The sequence below is a fragment of the Girardinichthys multiradiatus genome, chromosome 4, assembly GCF_021462225.1.
Source record: "Girardinichthys multiradiatus isolate DD_20200921_A chromosome 4, DD_fGirMul_XY1, whole genome shotgun sequence".
NCBI classification, from domain to species: Eukaryota; Metazoa; Chordata; class Actinopteri; order Cyprinodontiformes; family Goodeidae; genus Girardinichthys; species Girardinichthys multiradiatus.
In genome coordinates this window covers 36,597,000-36,619,870 of record NC_061797.1, presented here as the reverse complement: position 1 = coordinate 36,619,870, position 22,871 = coordinate 36,597,000, and the positions used below count along the sequence as shown (strand labels likewise).

Sequence of the window (22,871 nt, the reverse complement as noted above, 5' to 3'; positions counted from 1 at the left end):
GCAAAAAGAAAATCATTGTTAAAAGAAATTCATAAGATGTTCAGTTTGCAGTTTGCTACAAACCATGAAGGGAGCACAACAAACATATGGAAGAAGGTACTATGGTTAGGTGAAACCAAACCTGGAGCTTTTTTTGGTCTAAATGCAAAACATATTGTGTGTGTAGCAGAAAGTAATAATGCACATCCCTCTGAAAACCCCATCCCCATGATTAAATATGGTGGTGGCAGCTTCATGCTGTGCCGATGCTTTTATTCAACAGGGAGTTGGTAGAAAGATTGGTGGAGCTAAATACATGGCAATCCTGAAAGAAAATCAGTTAGAGGCTGCAAAAGACTGAATACTTGCAGAGGGGGTTCACCTCTCATCAAGAGACACTAAACACACAGCCAGAGTTACAATGGGATGGTTTAGATCAATATGTCAGTAACTAACAATGATCCTCAGTTTCAGGCTAGATTTCTTAATTTTCATGTCAAAAGGGGCTCTCACTCGAATACCTTACTGAGCTCAGCAGCGGCTTAATGTTCTCGAGTCTAATTAAGTTCAAGCAAGACCAAGACAGTGATTCATATCCTCAACAACATCTTTTAGAGATAACTAACCCAAACCGGTACCGCTCCGAGTTCGCTGTTAGTCCTGCTGTGTTTGAGAGGAAAGGGTGATAAATTACCTACCAACAGACACATGAAATTGGTTGCTTGCTACTACAGGAAAAATGATCTGTTTTTAATGTTCTCAGGACATAAAGAATGTGGGTTGTTTGGAGCTCTCAGTTTTGATCAAAGCAACCACAGTTTGTGTTATCCCATGGGACAAAAAATGTGCATGGGTTCGTATCAAGATTAGATATGATTTGAGCTTAATAAAAAATTAAAGCTTAAATTTGGTATGAAGTGTTCTGTGTAAAACCAAAACAAAAGCTGATCCGGGCTTGATTCAATGAGTGAAAAATATTAAACTGAACATGTAAGATCAGCAAGTGGTTAGTCCTTTCATCAGAATAACAATGGTTCTAGTTCACCGGCTGTGAAATTAACTTCAAACCGGACTTGTTTTGAGTTTATGTTCATCTGGTGATCATGTCTGGTTCATAAAATCCTAAATGGCAGTCTGGTCTGAGGGCAGCTCCTTTCATTGAGCAGCTCTTTCCAATCTTATTTAAAACCAGAGTTGGGAACCATTTAGACAGTCGACTGACAGTGTGTTGTTAAATTTAGATCATCGATTATAATAATTATATTCAACAAAGTGTCCAGTTTTCCTCCAGGATACATAAAAAGGCAGGATAAATTTATCACAGGCTAAGATGTTTTTTTGCTATTTTTAAACCTGGAATCCAGAGCAAAGCAACCCGGATTAAACTCAGTCACATCTTTTACTGGTCCCAGAACAAAACTGGTGTATACCACCACTTTAAGTGATCAACACCAGGAGAACCCTGCATGGGGCTCATACTAGAAGCTCAGTAGTAAATCTCATGAATCGTATGAATAAAAACATTTTACAACTGTAAAAGTCTTACTCAGTTCCATTCCATCTTCCAGGTAAGGTCTTGAATTGTTTCATTTATATATATAAAAAAGGTTTTTGTTCAGAATCCGTTAAGAGCAGGATCCAATCCCAGATCCACTCTAGGCCACACAGCAGTACCTCTTCCACCATGACTTTGACAGACTCTTCATCTTATCCGGCGTCTGCCTCTGCTTTTTTCGATGCTTCTGTTTGCCTCTCGAGTGCTTCCATGAGCTGTACTTCTGCAGGCTGGCCAGGATGGCTGTATCGAAAACTTCTTTTAAATTCTTTTGGGTCAGAGAGGAGCACTCCATGTAGGCCACAGCTCCAATCTCCATCGCACAGTCCCGGGCATCTGCGGGGTCCACGGGCCGCTCTCTGTACTTAGCCAGGTCGATGAGCACCTGGAAGAAGTCGACATCGATTATCATGCAGCGCCTTGCAAAAGTGTCCCCACTCCCTGAATTTTTCCACATTTTGTCACATTAGAACAGTTTGTCACAAACCATGTAGGTGACACAGCAAACATGTGGAAGAACGTTCTCTGGTCAGCTAAGACCAAATTTAATTTTTTTGACCTCCAGGCAAAATGCTATGTGTGGCTGAAAACTAACATTGCAGGCCCTGAAAACACTATTCCCACGCTGAAACATGGTGCTGGCAGCAGGATGCTAAATGATTTTCTTCAGCAGGGACGTTGGATGGAGCTAATTACAGGACAATCCTAAATGAAAATCCGCCAGAGGCAGCAGAAGACTGGGACAGAGGGGCGAGAAATGAAGGTAGATCTATACAGATGCTGACCTTCGAACTTGAGCTATTACTAAGAATAGGCTTAGAAGAAGAATATGGTTTAATACATAAAGTCCCAATGAAATGCATGACGTTTGTTTTTGTAACATGACAAAATGTGAAAAACGTAAGGGCTATAATAACTTTTCACTGAAAACTACATTGGCGAAAATACTGGAGAGAAAAACACACTATGGTGACCTTTTTAATGAAAGCTATTTAAAAAAATGCTCTGAACTTCCCACACAGAACAATTAAAGCATGAAGCTGCCAGCTTAGGTTTTACAGCTGAGTTAGAGAGTAACAGGAAGGGCATGCACAGTGAACTGACTCACATCCCTTTATAGCATCACCAGTAGATTTTAAGTGCTTACTGTAACCTGTGTTTTCCACATAGTTGAACATGATGACATGTCTGACATCATGAGAAACACAGATGTGTAATAACCAATGCTGTTGACTAATAGATGGCAGGAAGTGTAGCTTTAAATTCTGCCCTTTCACTTTTAAATTAAACCCCTTGGACAGGCCCTCAGAGCAGAAGAAGCTCAAGGGTAAATCATCTAGGTACTGTCCACTGCCCTGAGGGACCATTCCCATCACTTTCTCATCAGACCTGGATAATTTACATTATTAAGACATTATTTGCTGTCTGGCAGTATCTTCAACCCTAACATTTCGGTCTTTTTGCTGCTCGTCAGCACTTGATGCCCCTATAAACTACTTCTCAGAAGCAGAGTTACAGCAAAACAAAGTATTTTATCAAACTGTGGGTTATCTTCATGGAAAGGAAGACAATTCCCAAGAGGTTTCATCTAAAGATGATAAACAGTCCAAATAACAGAGGTAGATTGTCTCAGCACAAGTAAACTCAACTTTTAGATGGATTTACCTAAAATATCTTTACTAGGTTTCCACATAATCCCATTTATTGGAGTTTTGCAACTCCAGGAAGGCTCCCAGTTCCCTTCTGCCTGTTAACGTCCTGATATGAATATAATAGCATGAGAAGCAATATTTATTTGTCTTTGTCTGCCTTTGAGTAAAACTCCACACCTTGACATCTTCTCTGAGGTCACACTGCGTCCCCACAAGGACAAGGGGAGCGAAGGGGGCATGTTTCCGGATCTCGGGGACCCATTTTTCTGGAACGTTCTGGAAGGAGGCAGGACTGACGACGCTGAAACACAGCATGAACACGTCTGCACTGGTGTAACACAGCGGACGGAGCCTATCAAACTCATCCTAGAGGGAAGGAGAGTGAGAGAGCATCAGAGAAAGTAAACAAAACCAATTCTTGGGTTCATGAATCATCTGGACATTTGTTCATGGAAACTGGGATTCAGACCAAATTCAGCATAAGGCTTTTAGTTATGTATTTTTGTGAAATTAAAACCACTTTTTTATATGTATTTTATTGAGATTTTATTTGATAACCCAACATAAAATAGGGTATGAATGTGAAGTGGAAATAAAACTCTGAAAACTGTGCTGTGCATTTGTATTAAGCCAGCTTGAGTCAACACTTTGTAAGCTTTGCACATCTAGAGATTGATTTGTTGCCTATTCTTTTTGCAAAATAGTTCAAATTTTCTCACATTGAATGGAGATTCAACAGATTCTAAACTTTCTGACACATGGTTTGAACTAAACTATTCCATTGTACCTCTGGCTGTATGTTTTAGGGTCGTTGTCCAGCTGGAAGGTGAACCTTCACACCACTCTTAAGACGTTTGCAACTCTCGGATAAGCTCCATCTATCTTTTCATCAACTTTGACCAGGATCTTTGTCCCTACTGAAAAGGAGCATCCCCATATAATGATGCTGCCACCACCATGTATCACTATTGAGATAGTATGTTAAGGGTGTTTTGATTCCATCTGACAAAAGCACCTTCGTCCATATGTTTGCTGCGTCCCTTACATGGCTTGTGGCAAACTGCAAACAGGACTTCCAATGGTTTTCTTTCAACGATGGCTTCCTCTTGCTACTCAGATTAGAGGAGTGCAGGACGAACAGAATCTGTCAGCAAATTCTTCTAACTGAGCTTTGGATTTCTGCTCCTCCAGAGTTGCCCGGGGCTGATACTCTGACAGGTCCTCTGAATAACTTCTTCTTGCCCGGTATGTCGGTTTAGTTTGACGGACATGTCTTGGTCAGTTTGTAGTCGTGCCATATTCTTTCCAATTTTAGATGATGAGATTATTTGAGCTCTGGGAAATGTTAAAAGATTGGTGTGTTGTTTTCTAACCTAACCCTGATTTAAACCCCCCCACAACTTCAACTCTCACCTGTTTACTGTGTTCCTTTGTCTCCATGGTGTTGTTTGTTTGCTAATGTTCACTAAAAAATCCCTGAGCCCTTCATAGAACAGCTGCATTTTACACAAAGGTGAACTCTATTTACTAATTTGGAGACTCCTGATAGATTGGACTGGATTTTATTTAGGAAAATCAGAGTAAAGGTGACTAAATTTAAATGCATGGCACATTTTTCAGATTTTAAGATGCATAAATATTTTTTAAACTCAGTCAGTCAATCAGTCAGTAAGTGATTTTCTACCGCTTATTCCATAGTGGGTTGCGGGGGAGCTGGTGCCTATCTCCAGCAATCTATGGGCGAGAGGCGGGGTACACCCTGGACAGGTTGCCAGTCCATCACAGGGCAACACACAAACAACCACGCACACACTAACTATTTTTTAAACTATGTATGATTTTTCTTTCATGTCACAATTATCCACTACTTTGTGTTGGTCCAATAAAATACACCAATGTTTGTAGGTGTAACCTGACAAAATGTGAAAACGTCCAATATTGTGTGAACATTTTTGCAAAGATATTGAACTTTAAGATAGACATAAATATTTAGTCCATAGCCACAGCATGATCCCTTTTATTGATAGATGATTAAATATGAACATTTCTCCTCACTATCTCTCTGGATTTTATCCAAAAAAAAAAACTCTTCCTCCTCTACCCTGTAATCCCTGCTTCATATCTGACATTATATTTGTGATTAGAAAACAGATTTCTTCTTTATTTCCGTGCATACGTCTTGTATTTACATGTTGATAGATTAAACATTTTTTACTTCTACAACTATGCTCATTCCATCATGGGTTTACAAAGTATCTGTTTCTCTTATCAAAAATGTGATGCTCAGCATGCCAGGCATATCTCAATTTCTTTCAGCCGAGAACTGTGGTTTCATAACCTCTAACCTGAAGCAGCTTGTCCCACATGATATGGATCTTTTACTATCTTTAAAAGACAATCATCTGCTGCAGCTGTGGAGAAAATTACATCACTTCCTGTCTACATGGGGTTGTTTTTCCAAGCAAAGACCCATCAGACTCACAGCTTCCTGGACAAGAACTAAGTTCACTTTGTAGAACTCTGCTTTACTTTAAATCAATGAAACTCTGTTTACTTGCTTTAGGAGCTTTACACCAGTAAAAATTGATTAAAACTTGTAACTAGAGGGGGAAAACCATTCGAATACACAACCTCACAGTGTCCTATTTCAACTCCAGACAGGGACCTTTGCTGCATTATCCCTTCCCTTATAGGTCATGCATATCCTGTATTGCTGCACAGCATCAAGTCTTAGAAAAGATTGAAAACATGAAAAGGAAAAAGCAAAACTTGATGCCATGTAAACTGTAAAGAAAGAATAACTTCCAAACAAACCAATAAAGTTTAGCACATATATAAAACAAGCATTAAATACTGCAGCTGTCAAGTGGACGTTCACCTTCCAGCAGGACAATGAGCATAAAGACCCAACTAAAGATATTACCAAATGGTTAGATCAAAGCATATTAATGTGTTTGAATGGCCTAGTGAAAGTCCAAACCTAAAATTAACTGAGAACATAGCTGTTTACTGATGTTCTCTATCCAATCTATTTTGTGAAAAAGACTGTGCAAAACTTTTCATCTCATGATGTGCAAAGGAATCCAAAAAGACTGCTTTTATCGCATCAAAAGTTGCCTCCACAAATTCTTGGCTCAGTAGGGCTGGATTCAAATGCATGTCTCACTTTTCAGATTTTCATTTGGAAAAATATTTTTTAAACCATGTGTAATTTTCCTTCCATTTTATAGCACCACACTTTTTGCTGGTCTGTCACATAATAAAATACATTAGCGTTTGAGGCTGCAACAACACAAAATGTGAACACGTTCATGGGGTGTGAATATTTCTGCGAGACACTGCATGTGTTTGCACTGACCTGTCCAGCTGTGTCACAGAGCTGCAGTTTTACTGGCTGCCCATCCACCGATACCACCGCTATGCAAAAACACACAGAAATCATTATAACGATCATTATAATCTCAGAAGCACTCATGCCACAGTTGGCCTTGCTTTTAGATTGAAAATTTCTATGAAGATTTCCACATGATCCTGTCAAATATTTCATAAAGATATTGTTTGAATAAATAACTAACTCTGACTGCAATGTTCAATGGTTAGGATTAATTGGAATGTATGTACCTGACTTTTGTGAAGTGCCTTGAGACGACATGTGTTGTGAAGTGGCGCTATGTAAATAAAACTGAATTGAATTGTTTATATTTAAATGTTACCACATTTATATTTACAGAGACAATGAGATGTTGATTACTACAATAGATGCTCTTTATGGAATAAAAATTGCAGCAAAATGAAAGAGCGAAATCATTTAAACATAATTAGATTAGATTAGATTAGATTAGATTAGATTAGATTAGATTAGATTAGATTAGATTAGATTAGATAATAAAGTGTTCTCTCCATCCTTTACCTGAGAAGTTGTCAAACGCAGTCGGAACGTACTCGGTGGGGTAACCATTGGTGGTGTAGCTGACCACCAGGCTGGTTTTCCCCACAGCTCCGTCCCCCACCAGCACACACTTCACCCGCCTCTCTGGAGCTGCAGCCCGCCGCATCCTCCCTCCGGAGCCCCCGTCCCGGCTCCGGACCCTGCGCGGCGGGACTGGAGGAGCGGGGGACACCGATGTCGGCTTGTAGCCCTCTTCTCGCCTTCTGGACACCTGGCACGGAGAGGAGGGGGACATGGAGGTGGTGGGGATCAGTCCTCCTTCGTTGGGTCAGTTTTCACTCGGTCCATTCTTTTCCTCCACAGGGTCTACTGACAATAAGCTGTCCGCTTCCTAACAGTTTCCATGGGTAAAACATCAACACAATCAGAACTTCTCTCTCAGCAGAGTCCAGAGCTGAAAACTGTTTGATGAGTTATTAACCGCAAAGTCCGGATTAAAAGAGCGGAGATTTAATTATCCTTTCAGTTACAGTGTGAGTGTCCGTCCAGGCGTCCGACGGTCAAACCCGTCCCAAACCAAACTCCCCCTCCGTGACATCACTTTGTGTGTGTGTGTGTGTACTCCCATTTACTCTGCTGGGAAGGACCTCAGGTAGACTACAGGTCCTTCTCAAAAAATTAGCATATTGTTATAAAGTTCATTATTTTCTATAATGTAATGATGAAAATTTAACATTCATATATTTTAAATTAATTGCACACTAACTGAAATATTTCAGGTCTTTTATTGTCTTAATACGGATGATTTTGACAGAAAACCCAAAATTCCTATCTCACAAAATTAACATATTTCATCCGACCAATAAAAGAAAAGTGTTTTTAATACAAAAAACGTCAACCTTCAAATAATCATGTACAGTTATGCACTCAATACTTGGTCGGGAATCCTTTTGCAGAAATGACTGCTTCAATGCGGTGTGGCATGGAGGCAATCAGCCTGTGGCACTGCTGAGGTCTTATGGAGGCCCAGGATGCTTCGAAAGCGGCCTTTAGCTCATCCAGAGTGTTGGGTCTTGAGTCTCTCAACGTTCTTTTCACAATATCCCACAGATTCTCTATGGGGTTCAGGTCAGGAGAGTTGGCAGGCCAATTGAGCACAGTGATACCATGGTCAGTAAACCATTTACCAGTGGTTTTGGCACTGTGAGCAGGTACCAGGTCGTGCTGAAAAGTGAAATCTTCATCTCCATAAAGCTTTTCAGCAGATGGAAGCATGAAGTGCTCCAAAATCTCCTGATAGCTAGCTGCATTGACCCTGCCCTTGATAAAACACAGTGGACCAACACCAGCAGCTGACACGGCACCCCAGACCATCACTGACTGTGGGTACTTGACACTGGACTTCTGGCATTTTGGCATTTCCTTCTCCCAGTCTTCCTCCAGACTCTGGCACCTTGATTTCTGAATGACATGCAGAATTTGCTTTCATCCGAAAAAAGTACTTTGGACCACTGAGCAACGTCCAGTGCTGTTTCTCTGTAGCCCAGGTCTGGGGAATGCGGCACCTGTAGCCCAATTCCTGCACACGCCTGTGCACGGTGGCTCTGGATGTTTCTACTCCAGACTCAGTCTACTGCTTCCGCAGGTCCCCCAAGGTCTGGAATCGGCCCTTCTCCACAATCTTCCTCAGGGTCCGGTCACCTCTTCTTGTTGTGCAGCGTTTTCTGACACACTTTTTCCTTCCCACAGACTTCCCACTGAGGTGCCTTGATACAGCACTCTGGGAACAGCCTATTCGTTCAGAAATTTCTTTCTGTGTCTTACCTTCTTGCTTGAGGGCGTCAATAGTGGCCTTCTGGACAGCAGTCAGGTCGGCAGTCTTACCCATGATTGGGGTTTTGAGTGATGAACCAGGCTGGAAGTTTTAAAGGCCTCAGGAATCTTTTGCAGGTGTTTAGAGTTAACTCGTTGATTCAGATGATTAGGTTCATAGCTTGTTTAGAGACCCTTTTAATGATATGCTAATTTTGTGAGATAGGAGTTTTGGGTTTTCATGAGCTGTATGCCAAAATCATCTGTATTAAGACAATAAAAGACATGAAATATTTCAGTTAGTGTGCAATGAATCTAAAATATATGAATGTTAAATTTTCATCATGACATTATGGAAAATAATGAACTTTATCACAATATGCTAATTTTTTGAGAAGGACCTGTATTTGTTAAGTGCCAACATTAATTAAAGTCTAATAACAATCTGAATCTATTATTAAAACTGTAATTTATGAAATTAAAACTGGAAAAGGAATGTAGTAAAAATGTATTAAGTACATACTTGTTGAGTATCATTTAATACAAGTGCATATTTGAACAAGTATTTTATCTCTCCCCACCAGAAAATAATCTATTAATAATTATTATTTAATTCAATCCCAGCCTAGAAATGGTTGAATTTTCATAAAACAGATGCTTAATTGTAACTAAAGTATTATTTTAAAAAAATAAGTGAGATCTTCTACAGGTTCAGAGACTAAACAGTTTTTTTTGAGTGTGAATAATTCACATCTTTATAAGATGAAACTCACACAAAAATGTATAGAATGTTTTATTTAAATTTTACCTGCTCAACAATAAACACAGTATTTTAATGAGTAGTGGCAGTAAAAGGGATCTGTAAATCATTTTCAGATTTTTCCCTGTGTTGAATTGTGGCAGTTTTTCATGAGGACAAAAGTATTTATTTATATATTTATATAAGGATAAAGAACTAATCCTAACCTTTGTTTCAGTTTCAGTCATTTACATATTACTAGTGAGATGCTGGTTTAGGGTTTGGGCAAAGTTTAGGTCTGAAGGTTTTCCTGCTATATTCTAGTGTGTGATTCAGTTGTCAACGGTTGAAGCACCTACAGTTTTTTTTTATTAAAATTCCTTTAACTTTCTTCAGTTTTTTTACTACATTTGTTTGAAATCTGCTGTCATTTTATACAAACATTTTTAGCTTTTCTGTTACATGTATGGCTTTGCTTTGCATCGCTCATAACTCTATCAGGACACTTGAAAATACTGGGTTTCTGGTACACAAAATAAAAACATTTTGTAAATTTACCTTAGCAGTACTGTTCCTTGGACTCTGGCTGCTTTTATGTGCATTTTAATTCAGTCCACCAACCTGACAATTACCCAGAGAATATTTTTGTTAAAATACTTCAAACCAAACCACTTTAATTGTTAGTACTGTTACTGGCTTGTTTTAAAGAATTTTTATTTTTGTTGTTAATCCACTTGACTCTGACCAATACATTTTTCAGACAAAAAAGGCTTCAACTGAAGGGATAAACCAGTTTTGGGTCTACAGATAACATACACTTCAGGTAAGAAGTACAATTCTTTAGGAAGAAGGCCACCACCTCACTCACCAGTAAACATCAGTAAGTACCTGCGTGTTCAACAATAAACAATATACCTCAACAATATGCTGGACTGGTCCCATACCACCAACGATGTACAAGAAGGGCCAGAGTTGCCTCCATCTTCTGAGGAGACTGAGGTCCTTCGGAGTGTGCAGGCCTTTGCTCAGGACTTTTTATGACTCTGTGGTAACCTCCGCCATCCTCTACGCTGTTGTCTACTGGGCCCCAGGCAGCACAGAGCAGGACAGGAAGAAACGGAACAAGCTGGTTAGGAGAGCTAGCTTTGTCCTGGGTTGTCCACTTGACTCTGTGGAGGTGGTGGGTGAGAGGAGGATGTTAGACAAGCGCACATCCATCATGGACATAACCTCTCATCCACAGCACCGGACTGTAAAGGAGCTGAGCAGCTCTTTCAGTGGCAGACTGAGACACCCTCAGTGCAGGAATGAGCGCTACCGCAAGTCCTTCATCCCCACTGCTGTGAGACTGTTCAGTTCTATTGTTTATAGTTATAAATCATTGTCACTTTAGCACAGTCACCTCCACTATTTTATTTTATTCTATTATTACTACTTGTTTTTGCACATTTACCTTGTTCTTCTTTGATTGCACTGCACATTAAAGTCTTTCTCATCTTATCTTATCTTAATAAAGTAATTCCTAAATGAAGAAATTATATATAGTATATTATCAATAAAGTTTGGTGCCCTTCTTAGGTCCCTTTTTTCTCATATTTTGCCCTAAAAGCTTGGCTTTCAGCTACTGTTTATTTGCTGCATTTAAATCTATTACAAAATGCCTAGCATGAAGAGATAAAAGCCTTACTAGGGAATTTCACATAAAACCTGCCCTAGTTTATTTATTTTATTTTTCCAAATTCAAATACAGTTGCGCCTCAGTAAATGTACAGTATTTTAGTGAATTTAGCTAATTTATACCTCTACTGTAACACTAATTGCATTTGAAATAGTGTGTTAATAATGCTTGTAAACGTTTTTAATAAACTAAGTTGAGCAACGGCGCCATCTAGCGGACAATACGAATTCAACCGTTCACAGCGGAACTAAACAGCTGCTAATGTTTCCTCACGGAGAACTTACGCAGCTGTATAAGCATGCGTTGCGGTTGTGAAATTAAAAGAAGAAGACGTTTTTTCATCTCTTTGGAGTCAGTGGACTATTTTTGTTTTGAAGTTCTGATTAAAAAATGTCATCTGTTGAGGTGGTTCTGGGTTTCCTTGAGGAGGCCGAACCGTGGTGGCTTCGGTCCGCGCAGTTCCCGAGCAAGGTCGGAGGGAAGCCGGCGTGGCTCAGCCAGACGGGCCTACCCTCCCAGTTCGATCTGGAGTGTGAGAAATGCGGGCTGCCCATGGTCTTCCTGCTGCAGGTCGGTCAGTGGAGGAGTTGGGACTGCCCGGACCCCTTAATTATCTAAGTATCAGACACAGTTAGGTTCGATTTAATAAAGCATTGTGATTGATCTAAACATAATACTATAAAACAGACAGAGACCAGACTCCAGCTTAGCTCAGAAACGGACAAGTTGATATTTTCTTCTTCATAGACTGTAGTCTCACTGCATTCTACTTTGTATCTCAAAAGAGTCTAAAACGACTTATACGAGTACATCATAATTCAAAAATTGAAACTTTTATTATAAAGATTCAGTACAAACAGTGATAGATGTCAAGTATTTATTTCTGTTCATTTTAATGATAATGGAGGATAAACCACAAAGTTATTGCTAAAGAAGCTGACTACAGAAGCATATTAACAGAAAGTTAAGTGGAAGGAAAAAGTGTAGTATTGAGAGATTATAAAGCAAAGGCCATTAAAGAGTATTGGGGAGATTCACAAGGTACGGACTGCAGCTGGATACACAAATGTATCCAGGGCAAGAGTTATGACTGTCACATTCATCGTATTGAGCCACTCCTGGACAAGAAAACATTTAAGAAGCATACTACCTGGACTAAATTTTTTTTTTTAAGTTTGGACTGTCAGTAGTCCAAAATAATTTTGTATTCTTCGAAAGTCGATTTTGAATTTTAATTGGAAATCAAGGTCCCAGAGTGTGAAGGAGTGGAAAGGCACAGAATCCAGTGCCTGAAAACGTCACCGCACTTCATGTTACCCTCTGCTGGGAAGCTTTATAAAGATGCATATTCCATTTTCCAGCAGGAAACAACACCTGCCCACACTGTAAAAATGACCAATAACAGGTTTAGTGACCACAATATGAGTGTGCTCAATTGACCATTGATTGGCCATTAGCCAAACTGTCCTGACCCAAACCCCATAGAGAAGCTGCAAACTATTTTCAATAGAAGGATGAAGGTCACCAGACCCAACAATGCAGACGAGCTGAATGCCACTATTAAAGCAACCTGGACTTCCTTAACACCTCAGCAGAGCTACAGGCTGATTGCCTCCATCCGTTGCTGCCTTGATGCAGTAATTCATGCAAATGGAGCCCCGACCATGTACTAGGTGCATAGTGTATACTGTGCAGTACATGGACGCACTTTTTAAGAGGCCAATATTTCTATGTTAAAAATCTTTTGTATTAGTTTTATGTAATATATTAATCTTCTAAGAAACAGATTTTTTGGAGTTTTCATTAGATGTAAGACATAATCATCAAATTAAATTGAAATCAACTGTTGAAATATATCGCTCTTTCATTTTTTTAATTGAATTACAGAATGAAACTTTTGATGATGGTCTAATTTATTAAGATGCAGCAGTAAACAATACAAGGATGCATCAAATCTGTCTAAACTCAGTGATATGTTCATCTACGGCTTCTGTCTCTATAAAGTTGAACTTTACAGGTTGGTGATGAACTCTGTGTGTGTTTCTGCGGCAGGTGTATGCACCAATTTCAGGTCAGGACAGAAGTTTTCACAGAACCCTCTTCCTGTTCTGCTGCAGAACTCCTGAGTGCTACTCACACAACGACAGTCGCTGCATGAAAGGTACCTGGTACTTTCATTATGACGTTTCTATTCTCTAACTTGTCATGTGATCCACTTTTATCAAGTTGGTACTTTTGTTGCTGACTTTCTTTCCATGTCACTGTTGGTTTGTTCTGTGCAAGTCCAAGCTTCTTGGTTGATTTTCTTCACATCAGTTTTCAGAAGTCAGCTCCCCAGGAAGAATGAGTTCTACTCCTATGACCCTCCTCCAGGTTTGTACCTGTGTGTTTGAAAGATTCTTTGAGTTTTCATGATCTAGTTAGAAAACACAGTTTACCTTTGCTGGACTTTGACTTTTAAAGGTCAAAAGTGCAGAAGGTAACATTTACCAGTGATGCGGAGGTCCTGCCAAAATACATTTTCATCATATGCCTGTAGAAAGCTCCTCATCTGGAATAGTTATCTCCATTTTATCCAGATGATGAACCACAAAGCGTCTCTGAAGAAGACCACAATGTCTTATCCATCTCTGGAGTCAAACTGTGCTGGGTGTGTGGTTGCCCTGGAAACAAGGCCTGCTCCCGCTGCCACACTGTGACCTACTGCGGTAGGCACCACCAGACTGTCCACTGGAAACACTCCCACAAAAAGGAGTGCCTCAGCGCAGGTACAGCTCGACCCAGCAGGCCAGAACTGACCCCCCACCCTGGACTCCGGAAGATTCAGTCTCTCTGCTGTGTCTCTTTCTCTCTGAATGTAGAGGCTCCCACTGTTGCTGCCTCTCCCCTTCTCTTCCCCGAGTCTGAGCTTGTGATTGAGCCTGAAGAGGAAGGGAAGGAGTGGGAGGATGGAGAAGATGCAGAGAGCAAAGGAGGAGGAGAACAGGGCAGCGTGCAGAGAAGTACTGATGGCCCTTCCTCAGCTGACAGTACGTTTTAATAATGTTTGAAACAACAAAAAACTGATCATTCGATTATATGACACTACGTATGTGCGAATAATTGTCTGCTGCTTGTTAGCACTGGCAGAGGCAGACTTGGAGGAGATGGCTTTGCACGAGACTGAAGACGACAAAGTGTTCCAGCGTTTTAAGAAGAAGATCGCCTCAGAGCCGCACCAGGTACTAAATCAACCGGTAAACACTATACAGCTGTTTCCCTCTGTGTGTCCGTCTGACAGTGAGTTTTTCACGTCCAGGTGATACGTTACAGTCGAAGAGGTTGTCCCCTGTGGGTCTCTTCTAATCATGTCCCATCAGAGGAGGAAATCCCATCATGCACCTGCGGCGCCGAGAGGACGTTTGAGTTACAGGTAATGGTGTCTTCAGCATTCTGAAGAGCTTTACACGCACGTTTCTGTGCAGTTGTGTTGCATTTGTAGTTGTTTGTACCCAGCCCCCTTTACTCAGACACCCCAAAATAAATCCAACCCAACTGTTTGTAATTTAATCTGAGTATAAATACAGATGTTCTTTGAAGGCCTCAGAGGTTTGGTAGAGAACAAACAGCATCATGAAGGCAAACAAAGATGGGCAAACAGTATGTTTTGGCTAAAAACTGACACTTGTCAATCACAATAAGCACACCAACTCCAGTGTGAAACATGAGGTCGGCACCATCATGCTGTGGGGATGATTTTTTCAGGCAAGGACAGGGAAGCAGGTCACAGTTGATGGCTTTGAATAAAATACAGGGCAAACATGTAAGAGAGTGTTCAATATTTAAGACTGGAGCATTTACTTTCCAGCAGGAGACTGACCCAAAACAGAGGATCATGGTATATTTGTGTGTTCGAGTGGCTTTGTCAAAGTCCAGATCTTAAATTCTCTGGCATGACTTGAAAATTGCTGTTCAGACTCTGTCCAATCTGACTGAGTTTGAGTTGTTTTAAAAAAAAATGTGCAAAGAATTTCAGTGGTTAGATATGCAGAGCTGGTAGAGACATACCCCAAAAAGAATTTCAGCAATAGGAGGTGGTGCCATGTGTTGACTCAGGATGGCGAGATACAAATTCTCTACTTGGTGTTGGACTTTCACATAAAATCCCAAGAAAATTCTTTAGTTTGTGGTTGTAACATGTGAAATTGTGAAAATCCTCAAGCAGTGTGAAAACTTTCAGAAGGCACTGAGTTTGCTGGAGCTCAGAAGATGTGTTTATCTCTTGTGTTTGTTTCTGCAGGTGATGCCCCAGCTGTTAAACAGTCTCTGCGTGGACTCAATAGGAGCGAGCATCGACTGGGGGACCGTGGTGGTTTACACCTGCTCGGTCAGCTGCAACCATGGAAACCAGTACTGCTCGGAGTTCATCTGGAAACAGGACTTCAGCTCAGATCGACAGACGCAGGATAAAGAGACTTAGTCCAGCTTTGTTGGTCATAGTTGCACGAGCAAAAGTGCTCAAATGAACTGAAGTTGTTTAGTAAGAGTTGGACCTCTGGGTTTCCTAATATAAAAAGTGACCACATGAAGAAATCCTCACCCACTGCTGATGAAAAAGTTTTTTTAACTGCACAGGAAGTGATAATGAAAAGTAAAGCCACTCTACATTAACTGTAAACATGTTCTTGTTTATGGCTGACTACATTTCTTTCACTTGAGGGAATCCAGATAGATGAAACATGTTCTGTTTAAGTGATGTATTAAATCTACAGGCCAGACAGTAACCAGACATGGATGTGGTTAGTAAAACCTCCGAAAAACATCAAAATGTGTCTAATTTATTCAGCATTTAAAGAGGGGGATTCTAATCTTATATAAGGCTAGGCTGGTTTGGATAGCCTTCCAAAATTAAATGAAAGAATTTGAAAACTAAATTTAACGAATGGTAAATATAACAAAATAAAGTTTAATCTTAGGAAATTAATTGTGACAAAAAGCCAAAAAATCTGAAAGAGCAAAAACATTTGCACTGCTGTTCATATATTTATAGTTTAAGGTATCTTACCCTCCACAGCTTTAACTGAGTCAGTATGCACAGATACTGCAGGGAGCAACACATTAATAGTTTCAGATGAACCATTTGCCTTCCTAATCTACAGTAAATACAGAAATCAGATTGAAGACACAGATCGTGGCACTGATTAGGAGTGATTGATCATGTTACTTACATGCTACGTGAAGCAAAATGGTGAACAAGAATGTGATTTAATAAAAAAATATTGCTAAATGTTACTGCAAAGGAGGACAGCTTTAACTGGAGTCAGTATGTACAGATTTATTATTGCAGCAGGCAGAACATTAGCGACTTCAGATGAAGCATTGGATGGAAAAACACTTTGTGATCTATTCTATAAAACCATAGTAAAATACAGACATCTGATGGCAGAGACACAGACGTGATTCAAACTATGAAGTAAACACTGAGCTGGTCGACAGAAAAACGTTGCTGTAATTAAACTCTGTGCTCACAACACAAACATCAAGCAGTGCCCAAAAAGCTAAACTAACTTAAATGTCTTTTAACACAAAGAATTATTCAAAATAAACTCACATGGCCAAAAATAGATATTTATATACTAAAAACATTACATATTCTGCCAGCATATTGTTTTTTAGTGGTAGGCGTGAACTTATTCAAGCAGTGTTTTTCCTTCACATTTAAATTTTGTACCAATTTCTGTTATTATTACTCGTTCAAACAGGAATTTGCTGCATCTGCCTTCGGTTTTCACTCACTTTCCCACAATTAAAACCTAAAAAAATATGTTCATCTCCAGTTTAACCATTAAAACTCTCCTTTATGTAAATAAAACATGCGCTCTTTTTCAACAGAAAACTTGTTTTAGCCTGACTCTATCCAGTATTTGAACCTGAAGAGGACCAGAAGCTACTGAACCAACTAACAACTTGGTGACAGATTTTTAATCACTTTACTTCAACTACAAACAGAACCTCTTAAACATTAGGTGTAAGAAACACACTTTAGTTCTGATTGGACTTGGTCTTAACACTTCAGACAGTGAAAACAAGACTCAAATAGCGAGATCCAAGCGTAGAGTTGGCAGATTTAAACAAGGCAGTAAAAAATGTCTGAAAGTGAGCAAACAAATGCTAAAAATGCAGTGTACAAAAGTAGGTAAAACAGTTTAAAATTAAATCAAGAACAGTCTTTCTCAGACTGCTTTTCTTTTCATAAACAATATTTTACATTTTCTTACAGTCCTATTTACAAATTAGGGACGTGATGGTACAGCAAAGCCTGACTGAGTACACTGGAAATCTTGTTTAAAAGTTCACAGGGGTACAAATGGTAAAATCAGACAAGATCTTAGTGTGCAACATCCCACAGTCCCTGTAAGGAGTTCAACCTCAATGTGTCAATTTGATGCACGTTAAAAATGAAAAAGAGAAAGTTGGGGAGAAGATTTAGAAGATTAAAAAAAAATAAATAAAAAAAACCTCCAGGTTCTACGTAGTCTTCCGAAAACCTTTCAGGATGGGGTAGATGTTTTCAAATGCTTCGTAGATCTCTGCTCTCACCTTGGCCCCTAAAAAAAAATTAAAGTTGCATCAGTTCCCATGTTTGAGGAACGCGACTGATTTACAATCGTCTTTAAAAAAGACGATTTTAAGTATGGAGTATATTTCTCTAACATGGAACATACAGGTATCAGAGCCTACTTCCAGTACCTACCTGTGAGTACTACCTTCCCAGAAACAAAGATTAGCAGGACAATCCTGGGTTTGATCATTCTATAAATCAGTCCTGGAAACAGCTCTGGCTCATAGCTACAAAACAGAAGGAATTTTATTTTAGTTCATTTAAAAACAGTGGCAAAAAATACACATACTCCAGAATTTTAGGCAGAAAACATTTGCCGGTTCGTTAAAACGATCTAAAAAGGACCTGCTGAACTGCTGATGTGTGAGGACCAATCCCTCCAGTCGAATGGGGAACTTCACATCACAACTGCCCACCATATTCTGAATCTTGAAGTCCAAGAACTTGGCTGGAAAACCCAGCTTCTGCACGACACGGGCATACTTTCTAGCTGCTAACCTCGACTCATCCTCACTAAAAAGAAAGACTCAGTTAGAATAAATTAAAAACAAACTGGGAGAAGATGATTTACATACAGGAGTATACATATGGCATGACCTTTTCCACATTTTATCATGTTTACTGTATTTGATATATAACTGAAGTGCCATCGACAGCTTTTATTCCAGGATTGCCTTGTGTTTACCACCTTTCATCAACTCTGACCAGCTTCCATGTTCCTGCTAAAGGAAAGCAATCCCACAGCATGCTACTACAACCACTATGTTTCACCATGAGGGTGCTGTTTTCAGGGTGATTCACAGCATTAGTTTTCAGCCACAAATTGCATTTTGCTTGTAGGCCAAAAAAACATTCAAAATTGAACTCATCCAATCAGAGCAGTCTGGGGCACGTCTGTAGTAATGCCATACTCTTTCCTTTTTGATGTGACGGATTGAACGGTGCTCCCTGAGATGTTCAAAGCCTATGATACCGTTTTATAACCTAGCCCCTGATTTAAAGTTACCACTGACCTGTCTGCATTGCTACTTGGACTTCATGATGCCAGTTGCTCACTAATGTTCTCTATCAATTCTCGGAGGCCATCACAGAACAGATTAAATTGTATTAACAGGTGGACAGTTTATAGTAACTCTGACTTCTAGAAGCTACTGGTTGCACTGGATTTTATTTAGGAGAATCAGAGTATGGTCGGCATAAGACAAATGCAACGTTTCAGATTGTCCATTATATAAAATCTCAAAAAAAACAAAAAAAAAACACATTGAAGTTTGGGTTGTAATCCAACAAAATGTAAAAAGATTCACATGGAACCAATATTTCAGCAATGTCCTACATATTTACAGAAGAGGAAGCTCACATGATTGTTTTGCTGAAATTATGTCGCCACTTTAGCCGTAAAAAATTGTATGTTAGATTCTGACCTCTTTGCTCCGGTGCAAACCATCTTCCCGGAGCTGAAGATAAGTGCAGTGGTCCTGGGCTCTCTTATTCTCATGATGACGGCAGCAAAACGCTAGAAAAATAATAGTTGAGGGTATTTACGACAATGACAGTCCTCCTGTTTCATTTGAAGGGTTTTAATTTTATACTAGGCCATCTGTAACGTTTCAAATCGGTTTGGAAAGGGCTGAACAAATTACGCTACAGAGGAAAAGTCAATGAAGATGTTCTAGATGTTGAGCCCTGGCCCAAATGATAGAAAAGAAAATACAACTGAATGTAGTTGAAAAGTCAAATAAAAGAGCAGAGGGTGAATCTTTTACCTTGGGGTTGTACTCCGCATTCCTGGCTCTCAGGGCAATAGTCTTCAGATCCAGTTTACAGCCCAGATTTACAGTGGATACTATGTTTCTGAATGTGAAAAGAAGGAAAAAAAAAAGCTGAGATAAATGAACCCAGAACATAACAATAAAAATATAAATTTACTAAGTGTAATGTGATAACAGATCACACCGAGAGTGATGGATCAAAACTAAGGAAATATTTTGCAGGCTGACCACTAATTCTACTACCAAGTGGCAAAAGCAAACCGTCAGACAATTTAATCAAATGAACATGAAGCATACTGTAGCGTTGGAACGATGCCTGAGCTCTCCGAAGCAGGTGTGGCCGGGGTGTGGGGGGTCATGGGGCCGATCGAAGTGCTGTAGAGCCCGGTGCTTCCTGGCAGACCAGTGGTAGTCGACACTGGTCCTGTCTGGGAATGATATAGTTGCGGAGTCTGCCCTGACGTTCCCGGAAGCCCTGAGGTTCAAAGATTTTTAAACTTCAAGGATAAACCTAACCGATGAATTTTATTTTTTATTCTTCTAAAGAAATTGAGAGGACATCAGCAATTATACCGTGTGTTTACCTGCACTGGGCTGTTGTGCTTGCTGTTGCTGCTGTTGTTGCCTCTGCTGCTCCTCGAGTATAGACAAACTGTTTGTGTTCTGTACAGGCTGGGGTGTCAAGCCTGATCCATATGATATCATGGGACTGAACATTGTTATGCCTGGGGTCATGGCACCCTGAACAGGAACACATCATCACACAGGAGATCAGGATTAAGTTGTGGAGGACGTGTACGGGGGGGCCTCATGTACAAAAGAGCGCGCAGCTTTCATATTTAAAGTTTACAGTGGGGAAAAATCCTGAAACTTGCAGCGCACAAAAAAATTCAGATGTATGAAAGTGTGCGCAGACGTGTCACCGCACATGTAGCCTTCATACATCCCAATTAGCGGTGAATTCTGCATAGCTCCACGTGGACCGCCCGGTCTCGCCCCATAAATACATATGCAAAGTGGTATAAATAGCAGGAAGTCCCCCACCACGTCTTCAAATAACCACGGCAACAATGCTGTGTCAGTCAAAAAATAATCATGCGTTAAGGAGGCCAACGTGTTATTGCATTAGTGAGATACATTTGTGATGCACAAATAGGTTGCACATATATTGAATGAAAATGCTTTCTATTCACAAATGCATATTTACTTACAGATGGGGCCCTTTTAGCAGTATGAGAGTCTATAGCAATGATTACATTCAGAAAAGCGGCTCCTCGCTCCAAATGAGAGCCACGGTTTAGGGGAACTTTCTATATCTGACCAACATACGGATTAGGCGGTCCCATATGGCTGGGATGGCACGGCTCAGGGTTGACTGTTAAATACCCTGTCAGTCAACTCCCTCTGACAATCCCCAATAGTGAGAACTGGAATTGGCACCAGCAACACACAGTTCCCCCTGGTTTCCCTCTGTAACGCCACAGAATTAATTGCCCTGTGCAATCTAAACCGGCCAATAAGCCCTGCATCAGAATGTGCCAGCAGGTCAGTACGTTCTCTGAAAAAAACGCTCCCTCCAACTTCTTCCATCTTCCAGCTGTGCCCAAGCTGCCATCGTTCCACAATTACGTAGCTATTTATGGACATGTGTGATTGTCTACAGCTTGTCCACCTTAGGAATCATCACTCCTGACCTGTTTGGAATTAATCTGCTGATCCGACACGGTTTTCTTTTTCAGTGAGAATGAAAGTGCCCCTAAACGATCCGTTTTATGCTGCTCAGCACACAGACCCAGCAATTCCCCTACTATTATCCAAGGGGGGGGACCCCATCCCACCAACAAAATCATCAGTGACTGTGGAAACTTCCCAGTGGACCTCAAGCAACTTGGATTCTGTGCCTCTTCAGTTTTTCACTAAACACTTGGACCTTGATCTGCAGGTGAAATGCAAAAAAAAAAAAAAAAAAGGAACAACTTTGTATATTTAAATAAATGCGGCAGTGTAGCCCATGTCCTGGGTATGTCTGAGTGCAGTGACTCTTGAAGCAAGGACACTAGCCACAATCCAAACCTTGAAGAACTCTTGAATTACAATTCTCAGACAGCTATCCTTGTTTGCTGGCACCTTTTTTTTTTACCAAACTTTTTCCACTTCACTCAACTCTCAATAAAACTGACTCATAATTACCAGCTTCTTTAGCAATGCATTATTATCTGCTGGACAACTGTCCATGTCTGACTTAAATGTTTTATTGGTCTTATGTAGTGATCTAATATTCTGAATGGACTTTTCATTAACTGTGAGCCACACTCAAACTGATGAACAGAAATATACATCTGACATGTATTATTGTGCTTAATGGGCGTTATTTGTGAGTTTCATTTTAGGTACGGCATTAAACTTATTTTGTTGATATTCTAATTTATTGAGATGCACCTGTACATATAGAGAACAAGAAAAAACACTTTCTTACCTGAGGAGAAGGCAGCCCTTGGAAGGGTGGTAAACTGTTGTTTTGGTCCATTTCTTGAACACTGCCACCCAGGAACAGGCAGTACAACTAATCTGAAGAACTTCACACAGCTGGTGTCTCACAGCAGTCGGATTTCAATGGTCTACCTGCGAGAAAAACGATTACAACACCAAATCCCAGCGTCAACAGAAACACACATTTTCTTCCAGATTTTTAACATTTACAATACAAAAAATATCAAACAAAAACAACACAAGTATAGCAGTGGCGCCAAAGCAGGGGCTTTTTACAAGTCACATTTGAGAGTTTAACGGTTCTGTTTCGTTTTTCTAAACGTTTACTCACACAATTACCAGAAATATTGGTTACATCGATATTAAAGGCCTTCATGCCACAGTAATTTCCCAGCAGAGTGAGTTTAAAGCTTTAAACCTACAAAAACACACCAGCTAGCTGATGTTAACCGCAGAGCTCATGTCAGCTAACACGAAGCGGCAGTAGCTACCCGCTTTATGCCGGCGTGAAAACGATCATTTTATCATTTAATAAAATTGCAAATAACCTTACTATTAAGTCGACTTACACAATCAGCCTTCTTTACGTCTGGCCGCAATCTATAGACAAAACTATGTTCGCTTTGGCTCCGTGTCATTCCCGGCCTGCTTCTCAGCGCTCACCGGAAGAGGAAGCTTTATCTTCCGGCGTGTCGCAGTTGAGC

General features: G+C 40.2%; 3 protein-coding genes across 4 annotated transcripts; 1 reads left to right on the top strand and 2 right to left on the bottom strand.

Moving 5' to 3' along the window:
- Window positions 1-231: 231 nt before the first annotated feature.
- rhoua (ras homolog family member Ua) lies at window positions 232-7,655 on the bottom strand. Its single transcript, XM_047363279.1, has 4 exons — window positions 7,097-7,655; window positions 6,545-6,603; window positions 3,364-3,552; window positions 232-1,919 (listed from the first exon to the last, which is right to left on the bottom strand). The coding sequence occupies exons 1-4, from the start codon at window positions 7,368-7,370 to the stop codon at window positions 1,635-1,637; spliced, it is 807 nt and encodes a 268-aa protein (XP_047219235.1). The 5' UTR covers window positions 7,371-7,655; the 3' UTR covers window positions 232-1,634.
- Window positions 7,656-11,552: 3,897 nt separating this feature from the next.
- pdcd2 (programmed cell death 2) lies at window positions 11,553-16,111 on the top strand. Of its 2 annotated transcripts, none has more exons than XM_047363277.1 (8): window positions 11,553-11,874; window positions 13,357-13,465; window positions 13,621-13,677; window positions 13,884-14,072; window positions 14,166-14,333; window positions 14,425-14,525; window positions 14,603-14,716; window positions 15,584-16,111. In XM_047363277.1, the coding sequence occupies exons 1-8, from the start codon at window positions 11,695-11,697 to the stop codon at window positions 15,761-15,763; spliced, it is 1,098 nt and encodes a 365-aa protein (XP_047219233.1). In that variant the 5' UTR covers window positions 11,553-11,694; the 3' UTR covers window positions 15,764-16,111. The 2 variants fall into 2 exon arrangements, with proteins under 2 accessions (XP_047219233.1, XP_047219231.1); XM_047363275.1 differs by having other exon boundaries at window positions 13,588-13,677.
- A 487-nt stretch (window positions 16,112-16,598) lies between these two features.
- LOC124867063 (TATA box binding protein) lies at window positions 16,599-22,870 on the bottom strand. The gene is made up of 9 exons (XM_047363278.1): window positions 22,737-22,870; window positions 22,154-22,299; window positions 20,262-20,418; window positions 19,975-20,152; window positions 19,672-19,759; window positions 19,330-19,421; window positions 18,251-18,418; window positions 18,038-18,132; window positions 16,599-17,891 (listed from the first exon to the last, which is right to left on the bottom strand). Exons 2-9 carry the CDS (start codon window positions 22,202-22,204, stop codon window positions 17,812-17,814), a joined length of 909 nt encoding a protein of 302 aa, XP_047219234.1. The 5' UTR covers window positions 22,205-22,299; window positions 22,737-22,870; the 3' UTR covers window positions 16,599-17,811.
- Window position 22,871: the final 1 nt, after the last annotated feature.